Source organism: Clinocottus analis, unplaced genomic scaffold (assembly GCF_023055335.1).
Source record: "Clinocottus analis isolate CAN_PGR_092001 unplaced genomic scaffold, fCliAna1.0.p SCAF_7, whole genome shotgun sequence".
Lineage (NCBI taxonomy): Eukaryota > Metazoa > Chordata > Actinopteri > Perciformes > Cottidae > Clinocottus > Clinocottus analis.
In genome coordinates this window covers 16,892,264-16,915,595 of record NW_027176229.1, presented here as the reverse complement: position 1 = coordinate 16,915,595, position 23,332 = coordinate 16,892,264, and the positions used below count along the sequence as shown (strand labels likewise).

Sequence of the window (23,332 nt, the reverse complement as noted above, 5' to 3'; positions counted from 1 at the left end):
TGCAGGATATTCACATTGAAAAGTAGAAGATATACATACGTACATTTTCTTGGTGCAGTGGTCTGAGTCCCAAACTTTGAAACCACAACATCCCATTATTAACATCTTTTCTTGACCAGAACTGAAACTAGAAATACTCCTCTTCTCAAATGAATAAAATGGTCCTGCTAAGAGCTTAAACCATGGTAAAGCTGTCCTTGTGGTAACATTAATTAACCTAACTGTGGCACAAAGGTACAACATGTTCACAATCAGAGCTTTTGATTATATTAAACAACAGAGCCTGAAGGGTAAGAGGAAGATGGGAGCTTTTTGAGTAAAATATAATCAAGTTATGTTAGATATAATATACACAGCCGCTGCTCACCCTCCAAAGGAGCACATGTTCTGATCTGAAATACAATTATATCCCAGTGAGGGTTTATAGCCAACTCTAATATTGTTTTCTTGGAAACATGTATTTGTTGATACACAGTTTTTTATTACACATCATGAAAAATAGAAGTCTTTGGATGCCCATTTAAAAAACAAACACCATCTAACATTTTAACTTTTATTAAGCAGTAAAGCTTTTGTGATGAAGGTTTCTGTGTGCACGTTGAGCCAACCAGCTCTACATTCACCTGCTAAATAAAACACAGATCACGTAGTGGGAAGGACAGTCAAACTGAGCTGCATCATGGGTCAAACATCAGTCAACATCCTCATATAGGAATCACCACAGTCGCATGTATCAAAACTGTGGATGGAATACATACAAAAAGGATAAGTGTGTGATGCATGGTGGAGGAAAAGTAAATGGTAACACAACACGAGGTGCAACTAACTCTATTATTACATCACTATTCTCATCACCCACTTCAGTCTGACACACGCGCGCACACACAACCTCTCGATAGGCTCAATGGTATGGCCCACCTCCTCGTGACGTCAGGGAGGCTGACTTCACAGCATAAATAGTGGAGCTCTGCGCCATGAGGCTCAGGCTTAAAAGATCTACGAACCGAGACACTCAGATTGGTATTCTGGAAAGGAGGGAAAACGACGAGACTCTGCTCGCAGAAAAAAAATATAAAGTTAGCTTGAAATAAACGCCGTAATATTCGTACACAGCAGCAGCCGTCAGAGACAATGAACGGACAGACGAATGGTTTTCATAACTCCCTCATTGACGAGGACTGCTTCTTGTTCACCTCAGAGTCGGTCGGGGAAGGACACCCCGGTAAGACCCAACGCCTTATTTTGACTTTGAAATGAGCTCAATGTATCATTCTGTTTTACTGTGACGTATACACACGCTTTAATAATAAAATAAAAATAAAAATAACGGGACTATACATCATTGCTTTTGAATATTGGGGCCCTTTCCTCTGCGTAACGTTAGGCAAGCCAGCGTGCACGCGCTGCTAGCTAACTTTAATGTTAGCAAGCTAATCGTTGCTGTATAGAGGATGCTATCGCATGTCTGGTCCACGGACGGCAAACATACCACTGTTCGTAGCAGATATGATCTGGTAACGTTACTTAAATACCCCGCTAATTACAATATAATTATTAATTACTTGGTAAGCGTTCCTAGACATCCAGGGCTACTCCTAAGGCAATACATGTTGGTCTGAACAACAGCGCACGGCAGTGGTTGTTTTTTTATGTTTTATCGTCTGCGTACAAAGTTGGCTAAATGTTTAGTACTCAATCCCGCATGGTAAAGTTCCGGTTCATGGTGGATGTTACTTGCGCGCCCTCGCTTCCTCACCACATGTGCACATGTTGAAATGGCGACTGTAGGTCTCTGAGCCACTCCCACTGAGCACGAGATGGATCGGTGCTGGTTTTGCTGCATTTATTGTTGCTGGTGTTTAGTTTGATTGTTGTTCTTGTTTTTCAGACAAGATCTGTGATCAGATCAGTGATGCGGTTTTGGATGCCCATCTCAAACAGGATCCCGATGCCAAAGTTGCATGTGGTATGCAAATTTGTTGTTTTATTCGATATTTATGTTTGCTCAAGTCAGATATTGACTGTTTTTTTACTTGCATCTTTATTGTTTAATGCAGAGACTGTTGCCAAGACCGGGATGATTCTGTTGGCCGGTGAGGTGACATCAAGGGCCACAGTGGATTATCAGAAAGTAGTTCGAGACACCATCCGCCAAATTGGATATGACGACTCCTCCAAAGGTGTGGGCAGTGTAGTATTTCTGAGTTGTGCTTTTCATTGACTAGTCAGTAGTTGTTGTTTGGTATCCAAGTCTGGGGTCTTGATTTGCTTTGTTCTTACTCTTGCACAGGTTTTGATTATAAGACCTGTAATGTTCTTGTGGCCTTGGAGCAGCAGTCTCCTGACATTGCTCAGGGTGTTCACATTGACCGCAATGAGGAAGACATTGGAGCAGGGGACCAGGTCAGTAGTGAACATTAACATTTTAGTTGGCCATGTGTGCCTTGCAGTTGAATAACTGATCTTTCATTATCCTTAAATGAGATGTATGCTCTAAAGAAGTAACTGTTTGTTGCTTGGCAGGGCTTGATGTTTGGATATGCCACTGATGAGACCGAGGAGAGTATGCCTCTTACAATTGTCCTTGCCCACAAACTGAATGCGAAGATGGCTGAATTGCGTCGCAATGGAACTCTTCCATGGCTCCGACCAGACTCAAAGACACAGGTAAAGTTGTTAGATTGCGATGAGTAACTATCATAAATGACACTTTTTTGGTTGGGATTATTTTTCATAGGTTCACTTTTTTCACAGGTTACAGTCCAGTACCGCCAGGACCGTGGTGCCATGCTTCCAGTGCGTGTGCACACAATTGTCGTCTCTGTTCAGCATGATGAGGATATTTGCCTGGAGGAGATGCGAGACACCCTGAAGGAGAAAATCATCAAGGCAGTTGTTCCATGCATCTATTTGGATGATGACACAATTTACCACCTGCAGCCCAGTGGGCGATTTGTAATTGGAGGCCCACAGGTAAAATAACTGAGGGTGTGGATTTCAGGAAGTATATAGCCTGTGCGTTATTCACCTTTTTATAACCTCTGTTCTTCTTTATGAAAGGGGGATGCTGGCCTGACTGGGCGTAAAATTATTGTTGACACTTATGGAGGCTGGGGAGCCCATGGCGGTGGTGCCTTCTCTGGCAAGGATTACACAAAGGTGGACCGCTCTGCTGCTTACGCTGCACGCTGGGTGGCCAAGTCTCTGGTAAAGGCTGAGCTTTGCAAGAGGGTGTTGGTCCAGGTGAGTGGTAGAAACCGCTCTTCATTTTTAGTGAGAGGGGCTGCAAAGTGCGTGCGTGTGTGTGTGTGCGTGGTTATGGTTATTGATATAATGCGTGTGTGTTGTATTAGGTTGCCTATGCCATTGGAGTTGCCCATCCCCTTTCCATTTCTATCTTCCACTACGGGACCTCCCACAAGAGTGAGAGGGAGCTGCTTGACATTGTCAAGAGGAACTTTGATCTGCGTCCTGGAGTTATTGTCAGGTAATGTATACCCTCTGACGCCACCTGTTGCCAGTGACGCACCAGATCCCTTTGATTTGTCTTTTTTATTTATTACCCTTTTCAGGATATAAAGTTGACTTATATCAACACTGCAGAGCCAATACCTTCTTTCCTTTTGCTGCAGCTTTCATTTTATGGGGCTTCTGTGATCTAAAACTTTATTAGCTTATTGCTTTCTTCTGATTTATATGACTTATGATTTATATGGGAAATTTAGAGGGACCAAAAATCTTATTTATTAAGTTGGACATGTAGGACACCCTAATTGCTCATAGTTAGATGAGCGTTTTTTTTTGTTGTAAATTGTATAGTGTGGTTTCCAGTTGCAGTAACCACAATGCTCAGAGATGTCAGTTTGGTTGTCAGGGTAAGTGTCAAAGTTTCACAAATCCCTCTTAACCAGCTGGTCTAACAATCTCTTTATTTTTTTAAATATATATTTATTATTATTTTTGGGTGACACTCGGAACTTCCAGCCGGCTAATGTGAGCATTGTGCTTGTGTGAGCATGATTGTGTGCATTTAAGGTTGCTGGGTGTGACTGCTGCTAAGTGTGTTGATTATGTATTCCAGGGAGCTGGATCTGAAGAAGCCCTTGTATCAGAGGACCGCAGCCTATGGCCACTTTGGCCGAGACTCCTTCCCATGGGAGGTACCAAAAAAACTCAAATACTAAACATGTTAAGCTTTTCCCCCCAGGCCTGTTGGTGTATACTACAGAGAAGCCTCCAAGGTTACGGGGGTGAAATGCCCTTATCTCTCTCATAGTAATGGTATCCTTTAACACATGACTCCCTTTCTCACTCAACTTCCTCCTTGTCTTTTTGCTGTTTTCTGCTGGTTGCGGTATCATAGTGGGTCGTAGCGGGCATGGCTCAGAAACTTGATGTCTAAAGAATTGGATGGGTTCCATGAACTCATGCACCATAGTACTTTGTGTTGTTCCACGTCTTGAGGTTCCCCTGATTCTTGCTGTGATAGACCCTGAATAGCGGCATTGAGTTGCTTTCCTTTTGGCATTCCACACCGTCAACATCGTCCGTCTTCTATTCAGTGTCATGGCTTTAGCATATTAGGCTATAATCCTTTTTAATAATTTACTGGTGCTACTGATGCAAGGAGTCTGTGCAACATCTACATTTTTCAAGTCTCTTTGGAAGAATAATTTGATAGTTTAGGGGAAGAGTTCTCTGATCTGGCACCTTACCAAACAGTTTAGTGTCTTTTCTAAACATTCCTCCTTTTGTCAATCTGGTACAATAATTCCCTGGCTCAGTAGGTGTTTATCCTTTTTGTTAGCTTTACTCCTGCGTCTTTGGAGACTGCTAGAATGGCACAATTACAATTTAGCGATTGTTGCTGTTTTTCACAAAAAAATGCTATGCATTGCAGGCTAATGGGAGAACAAAATCGTAATTATTCAAGATTTCAAAGGATTATAAATCCCCAGATGCCCCTACAGACCGTTGCTGTTTTCTGACGTAATACAGAAAAGTCAGAAGCTGCTATGCCACTGCTCTGGTCTGCAGAGGTTTTAGTTTACTTGAAAACAATACAAAATTGGATTGTTATGCATTGAAATTCAATTTTTAAAATGAGTCCTGTTTTTAAATGTAGTTTTACTTGCTTTTTTAGTTTGACAAATGGCCTTTTTCACGCCTTAAGTATGTGGATGGCAGGTGTAGCTACAGAGAAACCTGGTCTTCGTCTTCATCCTTAATGGAGTGTTCTTTGCCACAGAGTCTTATTGGCTGGAAGTCAAACCTCAACACTATTTATTTGTTCTCTGAAACTCTAGGTGGATACAGAGAAGCCAATGTTTCAGAAGGCAGCTTTTAAAAACATGGTTATTGAATCTTGAATTCCTTTTGACTTGATCACTTTTCAGTGTTGGCTTGAGGCTCCAGAGTGTTGTACAGAAAAGCTTTGGGCCGCCTCAACTCAAATGTCACTGGCTACTGTTGATGACTATTTTATAACTTCTTTTTTTTAAATTTTATTTTTGGACTACAAATCATATTTTTAAATGGGTTGCTTTTGAAATCCCATTAAATATCTGGTGCAATTCTTTAGCTCTTACCTATCCTCAATGGAATGGCAACATTTGGTTGGTGTTGTACAGAGAAACCAGCCTTGTTTACGCAGCCATCCCATCTCTGAGATAGGTTCAAGTTTTAGTTTTGTTCCTTTTTACCACTCTAAGGTGACCCCCGCTGGCTACCGTAAGTGTAGGAGTGCCTTTTCTATTTCCTCTACTCTCCATTTGCTTTTCTCCCTACCTATCAATATGCGCTCAAATTTCAGAGGAACAAGTAGCCCATACTGTATTGTGCTTCATGTCTAGACTGGGTAGTTTCCTTATGCTCTGTAATAAACAACTACTCCTTTCAAATGTCTGTTATTGATGGTTTTTATTTTCGTGAGACCTTTTTATTTTTTTAGGGAAAACAAAACACTCTGTTGCAACTGACTTTTAATTAAGACAGGGGGAAAAAATAAGTATATCCCATTGATGTCAAATGATACAATACTATCATGTCTTACTGCAACCAGTTAAAACAAAATATGCCATTTGGAATCCAGCATGTCTGTCGTACCAATAATGTTCATATAGACAAAGGTGATTTGACATCTTGCATCTAACCTTTTAACCTGCAATGCAACTTGTCCCTCACACCATAATAGTGTTTGAGTAATGTTTTATGTCTGTTAAAATCAACAACTTAAAGTCTACTTCCTGCTCTGTTTACTACTCGAACTGAGAAACTTATTGCTGCTGCTGGTTTTCTGTTTAGACTTCCCTTCCAAAAATCTCAGGTTTTAGATTTGCTTGAGGCAACTGCTTATTCCGTAAAAAAAATAAGTAAATGTATTACTAAGGGGAATACATTCAAAAGGGGCTAAACGGCACATCTCTCTGTTTTATCAATACATTGCTTTGCATCTCAAGTGTCCTAAACATTACATTGTTCTTCAACAACAGCATGTTTTTACAGAATGCAATTTTGAATTGTTTAAACTATTTTAAAACCTTAATTTGCATGAAAAAAATACTTTAAAGTGTAATTTGGTCCAAGAATGTCCCTAAATTTAGCCGTAGCCTGCAGGATACTGAAAAGCATGAGATGAAAACACTGGAAAATCCCAGTTTTTCCACCATGACGGGAGTCATAAAAACATGCCCATGATCACATGCGGCTAGAGATAGTCTTGATAAGCTCTTCTGTTTCGTCGGTAAGATGTGGTAAATTGCAGCTAACATGCAATGCACTCTGGTATGTGAGGTGAAACCTTGACGGTTCTTAAAATGGGGTTGTGTGACAACTGTTTTGCAATCACCAGACATGTCATTGCAGCCTTAGTGTGTCTTGCTGAAGAGGAATAGTTGGAAGCAGTTTCCAGCGGTGCAGGTAGGGTAAGCTTCTAGCTCTTGTACTTGTACACTCCTGAGCTGGTCTCTGCTTCAACCGAACGAGTCAGCATGTCTGCGCTTTAGATGCAACACCAATCATCCATCTTTCAAAACACACATGATTAGATAAATAAACATGTTTTATCTTCACTTTGTCTCATTGCTGACGCCAACATTGTGTGATATACAACTGTTTTCATTAACAGGTTAACGTGAGGTTTGTGTTCAGAATTTACAGACGCTGCATTTTAACCAGTCGGTTTTCTCTGATCACATTTTTAAAGAAAAGAGCTGACTGACAGTCCAAAAGAGAATCATTACACAGATGGGCTTGCAGTCAATTAACAATCACATATAAAGGGAACTTTGTTACTAGAATGACCTTTTCTTACTGTGCCACATAAATCCGGCAGCTTTGTAAATCACTGAACGGCTAATTCTGGTCACGTGCAGTCCCATGAACATTAGTTTTAGTGTTACATAACTCCATACTTTGAGCTCCAATGGCAACACCAAATACACAGGATTAATCATGCATACTTTGATTGCATCATATATGAAAGGAACTTCAGTCACTCTTCATACCACCTCATTTATTTTATTTGTTGGTGAATTTTTTGTTCTGCCATATCTGCGAGCTGCACCTGCCTACCCGTGAAACTCAATCAACCTTTTGTGTGGGTTACCGTCACTGAATCTGCTAGTCACTGCATTTGACAGTTGAATTACAAACTCTAAATGCATCGACGCAAGCTGGCTTCATGAATGATGTCTAGAAGTACAAGTATATCAAGCTACGTATTCATACTCAAGTACCATCATCAAATTCAGACATCAATACCTGTCTGCAGTTTCACCAGTGCAGCTGTGCATTTTCATGACCACATTTGCTCAGTCAAACGTCTATATTTAACTAGTGGTCTTCCACAGCCTTGAATGGGCAGGATCATTCACTAGTGTCACAGCCCTGATGAGGGCAGCTGAAATGCACTATCCTTTATCTCTGTTTCTCCTTCACAAGAACAAACAGACGCTTCTTCCCACAACAACGAGCTCCGGGTACACGACCTGTGCTCTGCTCACATCTGAAACTAAACAAAGCGCTGCGCGGCCACCTGGACAGAGCACGGCAGTGAGAATAAGCATTGTTGCAGACGGAGATTTTTCTCAGAGCCAACACACAGGATGGAGCCCAACAGTGTGGCGAGTGGTCACGGTGTAAAGGGCAGAAGCAGATCAGCAGTTTGTGGGGGTCAGTTTCTTGTGAGGATTGGGTGACAGCTAAAGATATATCTGTGAGAGTTTGCTCTTGCTCTACTGTACTTTTGCAGGAAAGTGAAATCAAAGCCACACGTTGCTCCTTAAGTTTCTCACCCAATTAACGTTGGTGCACTTGAACCGGCTGTTGGTTAGCAGGCATTAGTGAAAATGTAAGTTTTTTCACAGATTATCTTCCAATTCATTGTGTTTTTTAGATATGACATGACTGTATTTTAATATTTTTATTGCCTAATTTTAAAATTTAGTTAGTATAGTTCTTGCAAAAAAGTAAAACATCATTTTCAACTTGCCCAAATTAAAGCAATATAGTGGCCTCATTGCATTGCGTGCTTGTTTTAACTATATCAAATATCCAGTAAAACATGAACTGTAATCATTTATGTGTTATATTCTTCTCATTGTGCATGTTGTGTGATTTGGGTGTGGAAGAATTACACCGTATGATTAATACAATCTTCTGTTCCAAAGGTGCCTTTGATTACACACTTTGAAATAACCTGCGTCATCGTCAACGCCACAGGAATACAATTGTGTCGTCCTGGAGACGTTCGAAAACAGTTTTGTAAGTAGCATGAGACTAAATTTGTTATTGAACCCAGCCCAGACTAATTTCTTCGAATGTTATGCAACTTCTTGAAGACCATTTCTGTAACCTCACCTGGCACATGTGGTGCCAGGTGAGGTTACACAAACGATCCAAACCAACATGTATACAGAATGTGTCTTTTGTTACACTAGATTAACTTGCCCAGAAATAATGGAGAGAAATCCAGAAACAATCCAAGATGTTGACGGAAAACCTGGAGCATCACCAGATATTCAATCGACCTCAGAGTTCAAGGGTCGACAGATTTGGTGTACTTTTATGTTTACCAATGAAGCATCATATAACTATAAATGTTCAATACCTCAATAAATAAATCATAATAAACAAGGTGACCTAAGCTGTATAAGTAATCACGGTTGAAGCAGAGACTTTCACCTGAATTGCTCCCAGCCCTTGAAGGGTTTGGTAAAGGCATTGGCCAATTGAAGGCTAATAGTTTTAATGCTAGCCTTGAGATTGTAAAACAAATAAAAGATGCTTCATAGTGATAGATATCTTTCTCTTCCTTTAGATAATAGTCAATGTGGAAAACTGTCATGTAAGATATAATATAAATGCGATATTCACGCATTGCCATACATACCTAACAGCCTGCCTGTCCCAGCAGGTCCTGTAGACGAACACGGTAAAGGTTCAGTTTACTGCATACTTGTGTATATACCTGCATGACAAGTTATGTGTTATGACACATTGTTATATAAATCTGCACTGAGAGAGGAAGGTGTGAGTTGTGATTGGGTAACTTTTGGCCAATTGAAAAGTATTGAAACTGGAAATAATCTGTTGGCGTGGAACAATGTCTCCCTGCTCATAGCCTCAGTCACATGCTGACTGGAAGGTGATCAGTGAGGCTGGAGGCAACCTAAAGGGGAGCGTCTCTGTTCCACCAATAGCTGGGGCCGCACCTCCTCCACTAGGCTTTGCCTAACTCTGGGGACTTGTTGGCCAGCCATGTAGTCACAGGATACAGCTTGCATTTTTGTTATGCATTCATGAAAACAATGTGGATCGACAGCTTGTCTGTCCAATTGTCCACTCAACGTTGTTTTTTTTTAAATGGAGCCTGTGTTTCCACATTTCATCGTGGGGATGGGCAAAACATGTTCTGTTATTTTTCTGTCTTTGATGAGACAGCAATACATTAAACTTGTGCACAACTAATGGTATCTACGTTTTAATGGAGAATGTTGCCCTTTAAAAAAAACAATTTTTCTTTTTGTGTCTCTGGGGGTTCCTTCAGTGTCTGATCCCCAACTAGACAGCCCTCGCTTTTTCATCAATTTTGTTGTAGATGTCATGCTTGTCTGTTTCACATATTCAGAGAATGACACTGGCTGGCTAGAACCTGCTGGGTTTGTCCCAGCAGGGGAAACGGAGTAACAAAAAAGTAGTTGTTATAAAAGCAATTAATGGCTGGTACCTAAATAGATTTCCAAGATTTAGCTCTCCAGTTTCTATATATTGTCAGAAGACAGAAGGCCTGCAGGGTTGAAACGCTGATTCATACTGCCACCTGCTGAGGATATGATGTGAAACACTTCTATCAGTCAACTGCATTTGATATCGTATTTTGTTCCATACCCTGTAATAAATGTATATTTCTAGAAAAATAGTCATTTTCCCCCACACATCTGAGAGTTTTCATAACACATCAAGACACTAAGAATAAGCATTCACATTTTATGGCTGTTCAATTCCACAAGTGCACATCCAGACACAATTGGACAGTCAGTAATAAATGGCTTTTATATATTTATATATATATATATATATATATATATATATATTTATATATATATATATATATATATATATATATATATATATATATATATATATATATATATATATGTGTGTGTGTGTCATTTGTTTTGTACGTAAAGAATCATGTCCTTAAAAAAATATTCAGTATCAAAAATAAAAGTATTTCAAAAATTCAAAATAAATTAGAATACTCAAAACAATGAAACAGAGTTGCCACACTAATACGCTATTATGGCTACAGCCACACTGGAAACACGACTATATTCTAACATTTCTAAACATTGACTCACTGTTAGACCGATGTTCCATTCACAGCATTTTACCAACAAAAATGATTCATCTTATCTATAAAAGATAGATCTGTGTAAACACAAAAACTTCTGACTTGTTCAACAGAGGAGGTTAACAGTGCTCTCTGTCAAAGATTACATACTCCTCTGAATTTAACTGAGAAAGCCTTAATATCATTTCCAAGGTCCAGTGAACTTGAAGGTGTACAATGTTAACTTAAATCTATGAATGAGAGTGTGAGGTAACAATACAAGGTAAGATTTTTTTTGTAAATGTGTACCTGACAGTCATTTCCAAACTATACTGTCTTTGATAAGTGCTGTTCCTTCTCCTTCAAAAGCCAGATTAATTAAGGGTCATCAAGTTGGATCTCTGCTGATGGTCACTGTACATGATCCCAGAGTCCTCATTATGTCCCCAACACTGTCAACAGCGTGACCGGTATGTCGAAGTGCAGAACTGCCAATGAAGTATTGCTTCTCTTTGTCTATTGCCCCTTTATCATCATAGTCAACTGTTTGAGAATATCGCTCATCGTTTGTCTCGTCTTTTTTCAATTTCCTTTCGAATTCGAGCCTCTAGAGCTGCCCTCATGGATGAATCTAAGATGTTCTTCTCTGCGACACGATCCACCACCTTCTTAGGCTTGTCCTCCTATAGGAACAGAGAGCACGTGAGATAATTACGACCAAAGTAAAAGATCAAAGAGCTGGAAAAATCAGTCGAGGAAATCTGCATTAACCTTGTGCACCAGGAAGGATGTAAGTATACCCGAGTCCGCCTGATAGTCAAGCCAGAAGAGTTCAGTACCATGGATCTCTGTCTCTGTGCTTGACCCACTTTCATTAGACTCTTCAGCCTCAGCACCAACCCCTGGCTCTGATTCATCTGCGAAATGACCATACATGCATATTATTTAGTTGATGTACTGTTGGCAAATGCATAGTAACAAAGTGCATCAAACTCACGTCTGCTTCGAGGATGATAAACTTGGATATCAGGCCGCCGGGGTCGTCGAGGAGTTGTGGTTTGCCTCCGACGCTGAAGCTCTTTGGCCTGCTTCACCTCTTTGGCTTGCTTCACCTCTTTATCATAGTCATCTCTTAAGAAGCCAAGAAATCAACATTTTGTTATTGCTTTGAAATGTACAATATACCATATGCCTTTCAAAAACATGCAGTTCAACATATCTCTCAACTTCTAACCAGGTTAGTTAAACAGATATAAGGTAATGTTATTGCTTTTCTGCAGTTTGCATAAGGATTATAAGCATCAGTCCTGTACCCTAAAACATAAAGTTGGTTCACTTTGACTCTATTCTTTTTCTGCTATGAAAAAAGTATAGTCAAAATAAATAGATTTTATGCTTTTATGTTTTCCTTTATATATTTAGTGAAATGCATTTCAAAAACAAACAAATGTTGGCCAATCCCCATTTGCATGTGTTTTGCACAAACCTATGCTGTGACAATGGAAGCAAAGTTAAATTAAAAGCATTTAACGGGATGAAAAAAAGGCAGACACAGCAGTAATTATATCGTTGATAGTACTGTGCCTAATAATAATGAAAGCCAAATGTTTTATTCTTTATTAAGGCCATGCATTATACCCCTAAAACTCGTATAATATCACCAACCAGTAGAGATAACAAATATCAGACAAAGTGTAAAAAGGTGCTTTGTATCCATCAATCATGAAGGTTCTTTCCGAGAAACATGTCCAGCCAGATAGCCTGTTCTTCAATGCTAACTTTCCTCTGATAACACAGCATTGATTCAACACAAGTAAAACCTGGATTTGAATTAAACTTTTTTCAATACGCAACGTTAACAGCTATATGATATTGGCTTCAGTGTATTAAACCAAGTATAACTTTGGCTAATGCGGCATTTATTTGCGTTTTCGTTTTGAGGGTAAGATATTAAGTTACCCGCCGACCTTTGCTTCACCAGCAAAGTCACTTCTACAAACTATGAGTAGTTGCAATTCTGAAGATTGAGGCTGGACGACATGACCAAACTAGTATGCTCGCTAACGCGACTAGCTTTGGCTAACAGCAGTTAAGGAAATCACCTAGCAATTTGGTTCCTCCGGATGTGGTGCAGGAAGCCGTGGCTCATATCCAAGCGGCCGGGTTTGTTTTTCAGGTCATCCCCTTCATCGTCTCCTAAAATGTCCATTTTAACAAAAACAGCGCCAATACGGTGACAGTATGTGTGCGCTTATGATTGCAACAAGCAGAGCCACAGCCACCACTAACAAAAAGCTAACGGTACATGCTAGCTAATGTTTGGTTGTCCAAATGTAACACTCACGGAGTTTACAAATTCAGAAAAAGATACAACAAATGAACATTGTTTTCATTGAGGGAACTTTTTTTTTGATAGACTCAGGCAAACACATACACATATACATATAAACACATAAAGTAACAGTTTAATACAACTAGCGTGTTGTCACATTGGTATTGCTATTGAGCAGCTTTCGTCGATCGATGTGTCTAGCCTGAAACTCCGGGCTACTTTTAACTGTCCCAGTTGGTAGTTTGACGTACAACCGCTCGTTCACCGCGAGTTTCGACGCGCACGGTGCTCGACCCATTCATTTCCTCCAAATAAACTAGTGGCTTCTCTGTTGTTTTGACATTAAGCTCGCAAACTAACCGCTATGATGGTTTCTCTGAAGCGAGAAAGGGAGGTTGAAGTCGAGGATGAGGATGACGAAGGCAGAGGTAATATTTATTTACTGGTAACGTCTGTGCTGCGTTTGGTTAGCAGGTAGCCCGCTATTGCTACTAGGAGCCAGATAAAAGTTAGTCCGATGTTATTGCCGGGTCTGTGCAGTCACACAGACCAACAATCACCAGTACAATGCACACATTGAACTGGCGGAAACAAATAAACTGTCCTGATATCACTCGTATGGTTCAAACCCATCGTCATCATGTTAGCTAGCCTGTTTAGCTAGTTTGTGTTCATCTGATTGAAAACAATCTGATCCGACTCTGATCGTTTTGTTTCACTCGCTGTTGCAGTGGAAGCCAAAATAGGCCGGGGACGTGTGACGGAAGACCGGAGAAGCCGCCACTGTCCTTACCTTGACACTATCAACAGGCAAGATGAAGTTGAATGTGCATAGCTAATGTCGATGCTAAATGCTAGTTAGCATTGTCCTCCACCAGAGCTCTTCAGCTGATTCCCAGTTTGTTTATCCACCAGGAGTGTGTTGGACTTTGACTTTGAGAAACTCTGCTCCATCTCTCTCTCCCACATCAACGTCTATGCGTGCCTTATATGTGGGAAATATTTCCAAGGTAGGTGGAATATCTGACAATTAACCAGGAATCAACCCCCTTTTGTGATGTGAGAAATTTAAACGTGTGCATCCTTGTAGGTAGAGGTTTGAAGTCCCATGCCTACACTCACAGTGTGCAGTTCACCCATCATGTGTTCCTCAATCTGCACACGCTCAAGTTTTACTGTCTGCCAGACAACTACGAGATCATTGACTCTTCACTCGAAGACATCACCGTAAGTAAAGTCTTGGCGTTTCAATCATGTTCGTATTTCTACTTCTGATCTAATATTTGTTTTATGCTCAGCATCTTCACTTTAAATAAAGGCAAATATATGATATTGTGTTATAACACTATCGATTTAGCAGGAGTTAGGATTTTGTATCAGGAGGTTAATTGGCATCTAATCCTGGTTTAAACGGTTGCACCACAGTCAAGTCATACAATAGTCATATCTTCTTTGTATGAGACACAATCATGCTCTGACAGCATACAATGGGTATTTTTTGAAACCAAAGAGAGCCATACTTTGTATCATATTGTCAATATTGAGGTGCTGCGTCCAAAATACTGTACTTGTCTATGTAATCTGTTGACATGTCCTCACTTTCTCTACAGTATGTGCTGAAACCAACTTTCACCAAGCAGCACATTGGAGGGCTAGACAAGCAGGGTAAACTATACCGAGCCTACGATGGTACGACTTACCTGCCAGGCATTGTAGGGCTGAACAACATCAAAGCCAATGATTACGCCAATGTGGTATTACAGGTATGAATAGCCGCCACAGTGGACCATCTCTGGACTTTGTCAGAAAGGTTTTAATCAGTCCCAACCATTTAATGTTTACCTCTTCCACAAAGGCTTTTTCCAATGTTCCACCCTTGCGAAACTACTTCCTGGAGGAGGAAAACTACAGGGGAATCCGCAGGCCACCAGGAGACATCATGTTCCTCTTGGTGCAGCGGTTTGGTGAGCTGATGCGCAAACTGTGGAATCCAAGAAACTTCAAGGCTCATGTGTCTCCACATGAGATGCTGCAGGCTGTTGTGCTGTGCAGCAAGAAGAACTTCCAAATTACAAAGCAAGGTAATGCTAGTTGCCAGAAACTGAAAATGCACTACTGTACAATGTTTTGGACCGCAGATCTCAGAAAGGCTTTTAACACATGCTGCTATCAGGAAACCAGGCTGGGATGCTGATTGGTTGTTTTCTGTTCTGTAGGAGATGCTGTGGACTTCATGACATGGTTCTTGAACGCTCTGCATGGTGCTCTTGGTGGCACAAAGAAAAAAAAATGTAAGTCAGACAAGTATCAAAATGCCCTCATCCCTATTCGTTAGGTCATAATATATGGAATTAAAATCTTTAATGAGGTTATTTAGATATCGATTCTCTCGGGATGTATACAAATTAGTTAGACTTAGTCAAATTTATCATATATTGATTGTTAAAAATATGTGAATCAACCTCTGCCCACTTCTGTCTTTCTGCCCTCAGCAATAATTGCAAAAGCATTTCAAGGCTCCATGCGGATCTTCTCCAAGAAACTTCCACACCCAGATTTAGTGAGTATACCGCTTGCGTTATAAAATAATGTATTGACATCTGGAATATGAATGATTTTGCTAATAGCATAGCTAAGGTTTTCTTGAGTTGTTTGACCAGTTTTGTAATATAATGACACCTTTTGAGTGGTCTCTTTTCCTTCTGAATTGATTTTCTTGATTTTCAAGGTAAGTTTTTAGGTTCTCTAATGCATTGTTAAATACTTGGTCAAAAAACTTTTAAGCACCCTAAATAAATAGAGGTGTAGAAATAGCCTAACATGGCTTATGTGATATTCAGATACAAGATAACGGGCAAAAGAATATTCTTTATTTTCAGATGCCCTTAAATTTAAGTTTGCTACCAGATAATTCATGTTTTACTGTGTGTACTATTTCAATTGAATCCCTGTCAAAACAAGATTTGAAGTCCTTTGAAAGAATCCATGTTTTAAATTATTTTTCCTTTTCCAGACACCAGAGGAGAAACAGGCATTGCTCGTGACAGAGGAGTACCAGGAGCAGATGTCTGAGTCCACCTTCCTGTTTCTAACCCTTGACCTCCCAACAGCTCCATTGTATAAGGATGAGAAGGAGCAGCTTATTATCCCGCAGGTCCCTCTCTTCAACATCCTGGGCAAGTTCAACGGCAACACAGAGAAGGTAATACTCTTCTTAAATATGATGTGCAATATAAAATAAAAATGATTAAAAGCAATATTGCAAAGCAGTAATCTAAATGGAAAGCTTTGGTGTTTTTAGGTTAAATAAACAGATGCAACCCCAGGAAATTACAGATTAAGTTAATGCATTGTTTCACACTTAACAGACAGGCGATAATGATACTGGGTATCTACCGTCTCATGTACCAGTTTGCTGTTAAACCGCTTATTTCGCTGTCAGTTTGGGTAGCTAAATGTCCTCTGCCGAGCAAACCCTATTTTACCATGCAGTCCTTTCGGTTTCATATTTAAAAAGATGCTTGAGATCTTGAAAACTGTCTCTGACCATGTGCCATCCCCTTATAACAGATCACACAGGAGTTTAAAAGAAGACATTTCTCTGACGAGTTATTTTTTTCTCCTGGCAAACAACTCCACATTAAATCTGTGATATTAGTTTTTTTCAAAAGGCACACCTTCACTGTATGAGTGTGCTGTAGAAGATAATTCACATTATTCATTCTGTCCACATTTGTTATCTTTCTAAAAAGAAAAGCTAACCTGTGACGACTACCTAGAATGAACTACAACAGCGCTTTGCAAAAAGACAATCTAATTTTAGTGTGGCGCACGGCAATCGACCCGACATGAAATCTGTGCCATCTGCTCTCATTTTTGTTTGTTTTTATTGAGCACCCGTGCATGCTCTCCTATCTCATTTTCACTCAGGAGTACAAAACCTACAAAGAGAATTTTCTCAAAAGGTTCCAGCTGACCAAACTGCCTCCGTACCTCGTCTTTTGCATCAAAAGATTCACCAAGAACAACTTCTTTGTGGAAAAGAACCCCACAATCGTCAATTTCCCCATCACGTAAGTGTTGTTTATATACTGTCAGGCAAATTAAATGGCATCGATCAAAGTGCCTAACGGAACCATAAAGTGCATGTTGCTAGTAGTAATGAATCGTTGTTTTTACATTGAATGGTTTACATTTTTGTTAATGTAACATGACATGCTATGGACGTGTGTATTTTGTCCCCAGTATGAATATGCACTTAAGTTGTCACTTTGTATTTGCTTTGACAGGAATGTAGACCTCCGTGAGTACTTGACAGAAGAAGCTCAACTCACAGAGAAACACACAACTTATGACCTTGTTGCCAACGTGGTGCATGATGGGAAACCCACCGAAGGAGCGTACAGAATACATGTTCTGCATCATGTAGGTTGCAGCCAGATATTTCTGAAACAGTTTCTGGTGGCATTACTACCGAGCGACCTACAAATCTACCTAATTCTATCTGACCAAGGGAGTGTTGTGTTTTTCTACTCTCTAATAATCTCCTTTTCGTGTTTAATCAGGGAACTGGGAAGTGGTATGAGATGCAGGATCTGCAGGTGACTGACATTCTCCCCCAGATGATTACGCTGTCAGAGGCTTACATCCAGGCAAGTCTTCAACTCATTCTGAGCATGTCATCAATGTAATTGTTTCAAAGGCTTGTCTCCAAATGTCTTTGTGTTATTAAAGCCACATCCATTCATCACCTTTCATCTGATGGCACTCGCATGAACTATTTAAGGTGCCTCTAACTTGTAATTTTGGGGAGTAAAAGTAGTGATATGAAAATAATGATTAAATCATAATACTCTTTTCAACAAGCGTAATTTTTCACGCTTATCGGTACATGTAAATATTCTATCAAATCATTTTTGTTCTTTGCATACATGAATTTAACTAAGATGTGAAATGTACATGACATGTAAAAGAGTCATGCAATGACTCTTTAACTGTAATGACGAATAAGATGACCGTGGAATGGCTGTAATGTCATGTAAAAATGTAATGACATGTAAAAGAGTCATGTAAATATATTTTCAATATTATCAAAAGAAGGAACCGACCATTAAGAGCTACTGAAGTGAACTGATAGTTATTATGATTATAAAAAAAGTATCATATATAAATATACCGTAGCTTTCAAAAACCTGTATCAGTTGAATCCTTTTTTCATACCAGATTTCAGGTTTAAGTCATGAAGTAAAATGTTGTCTTTGGAAGTAACAAAGTCTTTTTTCTTTCCCTCATAGATCTGGAAGAGACAAGAGAGTGACGATGACAAAAAGATCCACACGGAGGTGTAAGTGAGGCAGCATGTTCCTTACTGGGGATGGCCTCATTCAAATTAACTGGGTATTTAAGTGAGTCAAGATAACAACAGAATATAGGGTGAATTGTATCAGGATGTGTTCTTTATCACCACAAAAAAACAAACAAATAAATGTAAAGAACTGTTTTATGTTTTTACCGTATGGATGTTTCCAAATAAACAAACTCCAAGACACGTTTTTCTGTCTGTTTGTTGAAGTTTAATGAAGGTTTAGCAGTTGGTAATGTGTATGTGCCTATTTGCTCCAGAGATCATAGGATGACAGTCTAACAGTATATTATTCTTTTCGAATAAAAGTTTGATACATAAAAAAGCTCCTAACTGAGAGCTCATCCTAGGTAATGTTTTTTGCAATATCAACATTCATAATGACATATTTAGCGATCTACAGACTAATACTTCTCACAAAACTGTTCATCACTGCATAAACTGCTGTTTCAGTTTTGTGACACTATACAAACCAAATATTTTCACGATTAATATTTATGCTTATTGAACAAACTAGCATTTGGTAGGAATTTTCCCAAAAAAACAAAAAAGTTGATCAGTGCGATACAATACAGTGCAATACATTTGTAAAAAGAAAAGTAGTTATGTTTGTGCTCTCAGGCTGGCAGTTTGGTTCACTCCTTCCACATGAACTTCTCACAGAAGGCCTGGTTCTGCAGATAAAACAGAAGTAGGATGTGAAACAGAAATTGAATTACTCTCAAAATCAAATTAGTACTTTAAATGGTTTTAAGCAGTCAGCTGGTCAGCCCAGTGGGCAAAGAGACCATGTGTGCTTGTATGGTGTCTCTTAAGACAACTAATTGTATCACCTGATTACTAAAAATACAGTATGACTTAGTTATTCATCATGGAATTACATTTAGAAAACTATCATACAGTTGAGTCAGAATAATGGGAATAACAGATTTTATCAAGACCTGCGTGTGACAAACGCCTGGGGCAGGATTGATGGTTGTAAAATATCCATCTCAATATATGTAATGATTCGGTTGGCCACGGCTACAAATGGCAAAAGACTTTCATGGAAACACATTACTGATGTTGTTTTCTTGAATTGAACTTACACCACACTTCTGAGCAGTTTGAATGTCTTGGCACCAGTAGCTCGGCCCCCAAGCACAGCGATTCTTTCCCAGCGGCTCCAACTTCTTCACGGAAACACACAGATCAGCTCTCTGTGGGAAAGATGGGCCCAAAGAAATGATGTTCGTGAATCCACTAAAGTTTGTGCAGTTTTTAAAGTCATCTTGAGAAGTGCGCTGCTGCAAGTGATCAAAAATGGTCAAATTTGCTTCAGTCAGTGAGCTAATTTTAGGCCTGGTGAAGGTGTGTGGACCTGCTGACCATGACTGAGTACCCCTTACTGCGGACAAATCCTCTGGTGGATCTGTACTACTGCGTGAAGCCTTGTGGATTTAACAGTTTCCTCTACGTCCTCCCAGTGAGAGAGCTCATTGTGTTCTTTCTTACTTCACAAGCATGTGGGGCGTCCATCTGGTTCCCCAAAACCTTCTGCAGTCGGGAGCCGTACATTTTGGTGAAAGCCTCACACTGAAAAGAAGCACCAGAGTACTTTTATGCAATGTGCCGAAGATTTTTTTGTTTTTGTTTATCTGATTAAAACTGCATGAATCACTTACCTAAAAATATACTTATCTAATTTAAGGAATAAACAAGGAAAGGCCATGCATTCTTTAGTTATAGTGATTTGTGATTGCCGAGGGATATTTAGAGTTAAGGGAGACCTTGGGGATGGCATTGGGGTGATGGACACACACAGACTGGAGGAAAGAGGAAGTTTGGGATTCGGTGGCGTTGAGACCCAGGTGGAGTCGGCTCAGCACAGCCAGCGTGCGGCAAAACTCACAATCCGAGGGAAGGAACAGCTCTGGGGAATCAGCAGAGCGTTAAAACTTATTGGTGGAAGGTTGATGTTCCCGTCAAACCTACTTTATTATTGTTATTATCCAAATGTGCTATTATGAACATTCGACTGACCTGGAACAGGCTCCTCCTCCAACAAACAGACGTGCAAAAGAGTGCATATTGCGTGAGGTGCAGCAGACGATAAGAGGAATTCCACGATCTGCGTGCCGTATTTGTCGACAAAATCATCGCATTGGTCCTTATAGCTCAGCGGCATGAGATCACAGACCTCTGCCATGATCTTTATCAAAGCATCCTGCAGGGCAGAGGACACATTTACATGATGTGATGTGTGGTGGGGGAAATGTGCCTGATTTAATACAAAGTGACATTTAAAAAAAAAAAAGCATCACCTCAGTCATATTTTTGGGCAACAGGGTCTCCAGTTTGTTGATAATATACAAACACAGGGTGCAAACAGGGTTGAACTGCCCCTATAGAAAGGGAAATTTAAAGTATGAAAGTGAAACAGTTTTATTTAATCTTTCATTTCAACACCAACTTCTGCTTTTTCTCACACTAACGTGGGTTCTGGGGGCTGAGGCGGATGCAGAGGACACGTCTGTGTTGGTGACATGGTGGGGCAGGTTCAGCAGTTCCTCCTTGTGGGCAGCACAAAGTCCAAAAACCAGACAGGTTTCTCCTGGTTTCTACATGAGCACATGATCTTGCTTTAAAATGTCATCATCGAAGGCCAAAGTGTTGATTATTTGTCGATGGTAAGTGGATACGCTTACCAGATGACCGGGTGTCTGCTGTAGGACTTTCGGCAAATACACCTTCACCTGTGAGTCACATTCTGAGGCCTGTTCTCTTGGGAGGCGTTGGCACAGAGCATGCAGGGTTTCGTAGACAGTCTCCTGCAAAGGCCGAGTAGTTAGTGCTCTGTCTGTGTTGTGGCAAGAATACTGAGCGTCGACTTGGCAAAGAGACACTCAACATACAAACACGCATGTACAAAATAGCTTGACAGACGAAACAATTTGGAGATGGCACATTTCAAGGCTTTGACGTTCGAAAGTAACCACTTCCTCAGACCCAGTGATCCGTAAAGGGAAGTGAAGATAAAGTGAGTAAACCTTCAACATCCTCACCTTGGTATCTCTGCTGGAAATCATGTTGGCGGACAGCTGGATGACCTGGCTGCACTCTGAACACATATCTAATGTCTAATGAGGAGAAGTCAGAGTATTTATTTAAGACACACACGTCAGCAACATTGACCGTATGTCACCGTATGTGGCAATAACATCACCCTCAATTAATACATATGTTACTCACAGATTCTTTTGAATGAGACATTTTGTTTTTACACACTTCAGTGTAATCAGTAGGTCTCTGCGTGTGAGTATTTTTTAAATTATTAATCTAGTATTGGTATGTTGGCCTTTGAAACTAAGCGGGGACAAAAGAGAGAATACAAGTCAGGCTTACCAGCGGTTCCTGTTTGAGTGAAAATGGGTCTATGATGAACCTGGAGTCTCCTTTAAAACATCAAAATGTACACATTGTTTAGTATTTTAGCACTGGCGAGTATATAGCTAACGTTACACCCGTTTTTTTTTTTTTTTTTTAAATGTGAGTTGTTATTCAATTCAATTCAGTTTATTTTGCATAGCCCAAAATCACAAATACAAGATTTGCCTCAGAGGGCATTACAATCTGTACACATAACACCCCTGACCCAGAACCTCACATGGGACCAGGAAAAACTCCCCCGATAATATACATCCCACGATGATAACCTGCTTGTTGACAGCATAATAAATAACTCCTGTCAGGTGACAGTGATGCGGACATTGAAGTGGGTACCAGTCCATCTCACCGGGCCACAGAGACACCGCCAGGATCACCAGGATGAAGCCAGATGCCGACATGGTGTGAAGGAGCACAAAGCGATGTGAGGCGCAGATGATCGTCTATAGGTCGATTCTAACTATTGATAATAACATCCGTGCTGCTGCTGTTGTTCTTCTGCCGCGTCGCAAACAGCGCGTCAGTGCGTCCTCTGGGTGCAGCAGTGCCACCTTGTGCTTCGGAGGGTGGACTCGCTGCTCCAGTACACACTGCCTCCAGCGGCCATCATAAAGTACTGCAGTGGAAGGGCGGGGGACGCAATGCATTTTGTCACGTAACGCATCGGGACATACTACATATTTTTCTGGCTTACTAAACAGGTTGGTGAGGTGCTGAGTCACATTTACAAACATGAACTCAATGGAGTAGCTTAAATCACCATTCAATTGGCAGCTTTCACATTGGCTGTTTTTTTTTTAATTTTTATATTAGCATTATTTACACACACAAGGTACATATTTGATTCCACCAATTCAAGAGGGATGTCTTCTGAAGCCTCCGTGTTTGCCTCAGGCGTTATGAGGGATCATGTCAATCAGCAAGATTACATCATACGGATACGTTACATACACACTCCCTATTCAGTGGAAAGAAAGGGCATACAATAGAAATGTCTACACATATTACAATGGTGACAAACAATGAGAAAGCACTCAACAAGGTTGGTGAGGGATCTTAATTACACAAACGATTGGAATCATATACATTACATTTATAGCACAGATCAGTAGAGAAATATACATACATACTTATCTATAGTTGGAAGAAAACATTATTTACTCTTACTCAGTTACTGTTTCACTGTAATATTCAGACTTCTCATTGAACTGTCTCTGTTTAATCTTACACACAAACTCAGCATGTCTCCTGATCGCAAAGAGACAGGGGAATCTGTATGTTTCTGTCTGAAGAAACGTGCAGTTCCTTTGTTATCATATGACCATTTCTTGCAAAACCACTCTATGGGACGAGGGCAAAGGTTCCCGCTGAGGCCGAA

The 23,332-nt window shown here is 40.2% G+C and overlaps 4 protein-coding genes and 1 long non-coding RNA gene across 6 annotated transcripts; 3 read left to right on the top strand and 2 right to left on the bottom strand.

Moving 5' to 3' along the window:
- The first annotated feature begins 974 nt into the window (after positions 1–974).
- On the top strand, positions 975–5,919 carry mat2ab (methionine adenosyltransferase 2Ab). Its single transcript, XM_068566321.1, has 9 exons — positions 975–1,222; positions 1,889–1,966; positions 2,058–2,180; positions 2,291–2,403; positions 2,524–2,667; positions 2,755–2,973; positions 3,061–3,243; positions 3,354–3,487; positions 4,082–5,919. The coding sequence occupies exons 1-9, from the start codon at positions 1,132–1,134 to the stop codon at positions 4,182–4,184; spliced, it is 1,188 nt and encodes a 395-aa protein (XP_068422422.1). The 5' UTR covers positions 975–1,131; the 3' UTR covers positions 4,185–5,919.
- Positions 5,920–7,698: 1,779 nt separating this feature from the next.
- Positions 7,699–9,130, top strand: LOC137779209 (uncharacterized). The gene is made up of 3 exons (XR_011077042.1): positions 7,699–8,172; positions 8,670–8,763; positions 8,940–9,130. It is a non-coding gene; the product is annotated as an uncharacterized lncRNA (long non-coding RNA).
- A 2,210-nt stretch (positions 9,131–11,340) lies between these two features.
- Positions 11,341–13,166, bottom strand: cunh2orf68 (chromosome unknown C2orf68 homolog). Its single transcript, XM_068566906.1, has 4 exons — positions 12,937–13,166; positions 11,832–11,965; positions 11,606–11,751; positions 11,341–11,517 (listed from the first exon to the last, which is right to left on the bottom strand). Exons 1-4 carry the CDS (start codon positions 13,041–13,043, stop codon positions 11,395–11,397), a joined length of 510 nt encoding a protein of 169 aa, XP_068423007.1. The 5' UTR covers positions 13,044–13,166; the 3' UTR covers positions 11,341–11,394.
- Positions 13,167–13,416: 250 nt separating this feature from the next.
- usp39 (ubiquitin specific peptidase 39) lies at positions 13,417–18,714 on the top strand. The gene is made up of 13 exons (XM_068566903.1): positions 13,417–13,594; positions 13,898–13,976; positions 14,082–14,180; positions 14,261–14,393; positions 14,777–14,929; positions 15,022–15,247; positions 15,383–15,457; positions 15,659–15,726; positions 16,180–16,368; positions 17,097–17,239; positions 17,456–17,591; positions 17,732–17,818; positions 18,461–18,714. Exons 1-13 carry the CDS (start codon positions 13,531–13,533, stop codon positions 18,512–18,514), a joined length of 1,506 nt encoding a protein of 501 aa, XP_068423004.1. The 5' UTR covers positions 13,417–13,530; the 3' UTR covers positions 18,515–18,714.
- On the bottom strand, positions 18,706–22,485 carry sftpbb (surfactant protein Bb). 2 transcript variants are annotated; one of them, XM_068566904.1, is made up of 11 exons: positions 22,304–22,485; positions 21,913–21,962; positions 21,573–21,647; positions 21,216–21,338; positions 20,997–21,128; positions 20,832–20,912; positions 20,551–20,734; positions 20,298–20,440; positions 20,023–20,103; positions 19,617–19,727; positions 18,706–19,202 (listed from the first exon to the last, which is right to left on the bottom strand). In XM_068566904.1, the coding sequence occupies exons 1-11, from the start codon at positions 22,353–22,355 to the stop codon at positions 19,164–19,166; spliced, it is 1,071 nt and encodes a 356-aa protein (XP_068423005.1). In that variant the 5' UTR covers positions 22,356–22,485; the 3' UTR covers positions 18,706–19,163. The 2 variants fall into 2 exon arrangements, with proteins under 2 accessions (XP_068423005.1, XP_068423006.1); XM_068566905.1 differs by having other exon boundaries at positions 21,003–21,128.
- Between the last annotated feature and the right edge of the window lie 847 nt (positions 22,486–23,332).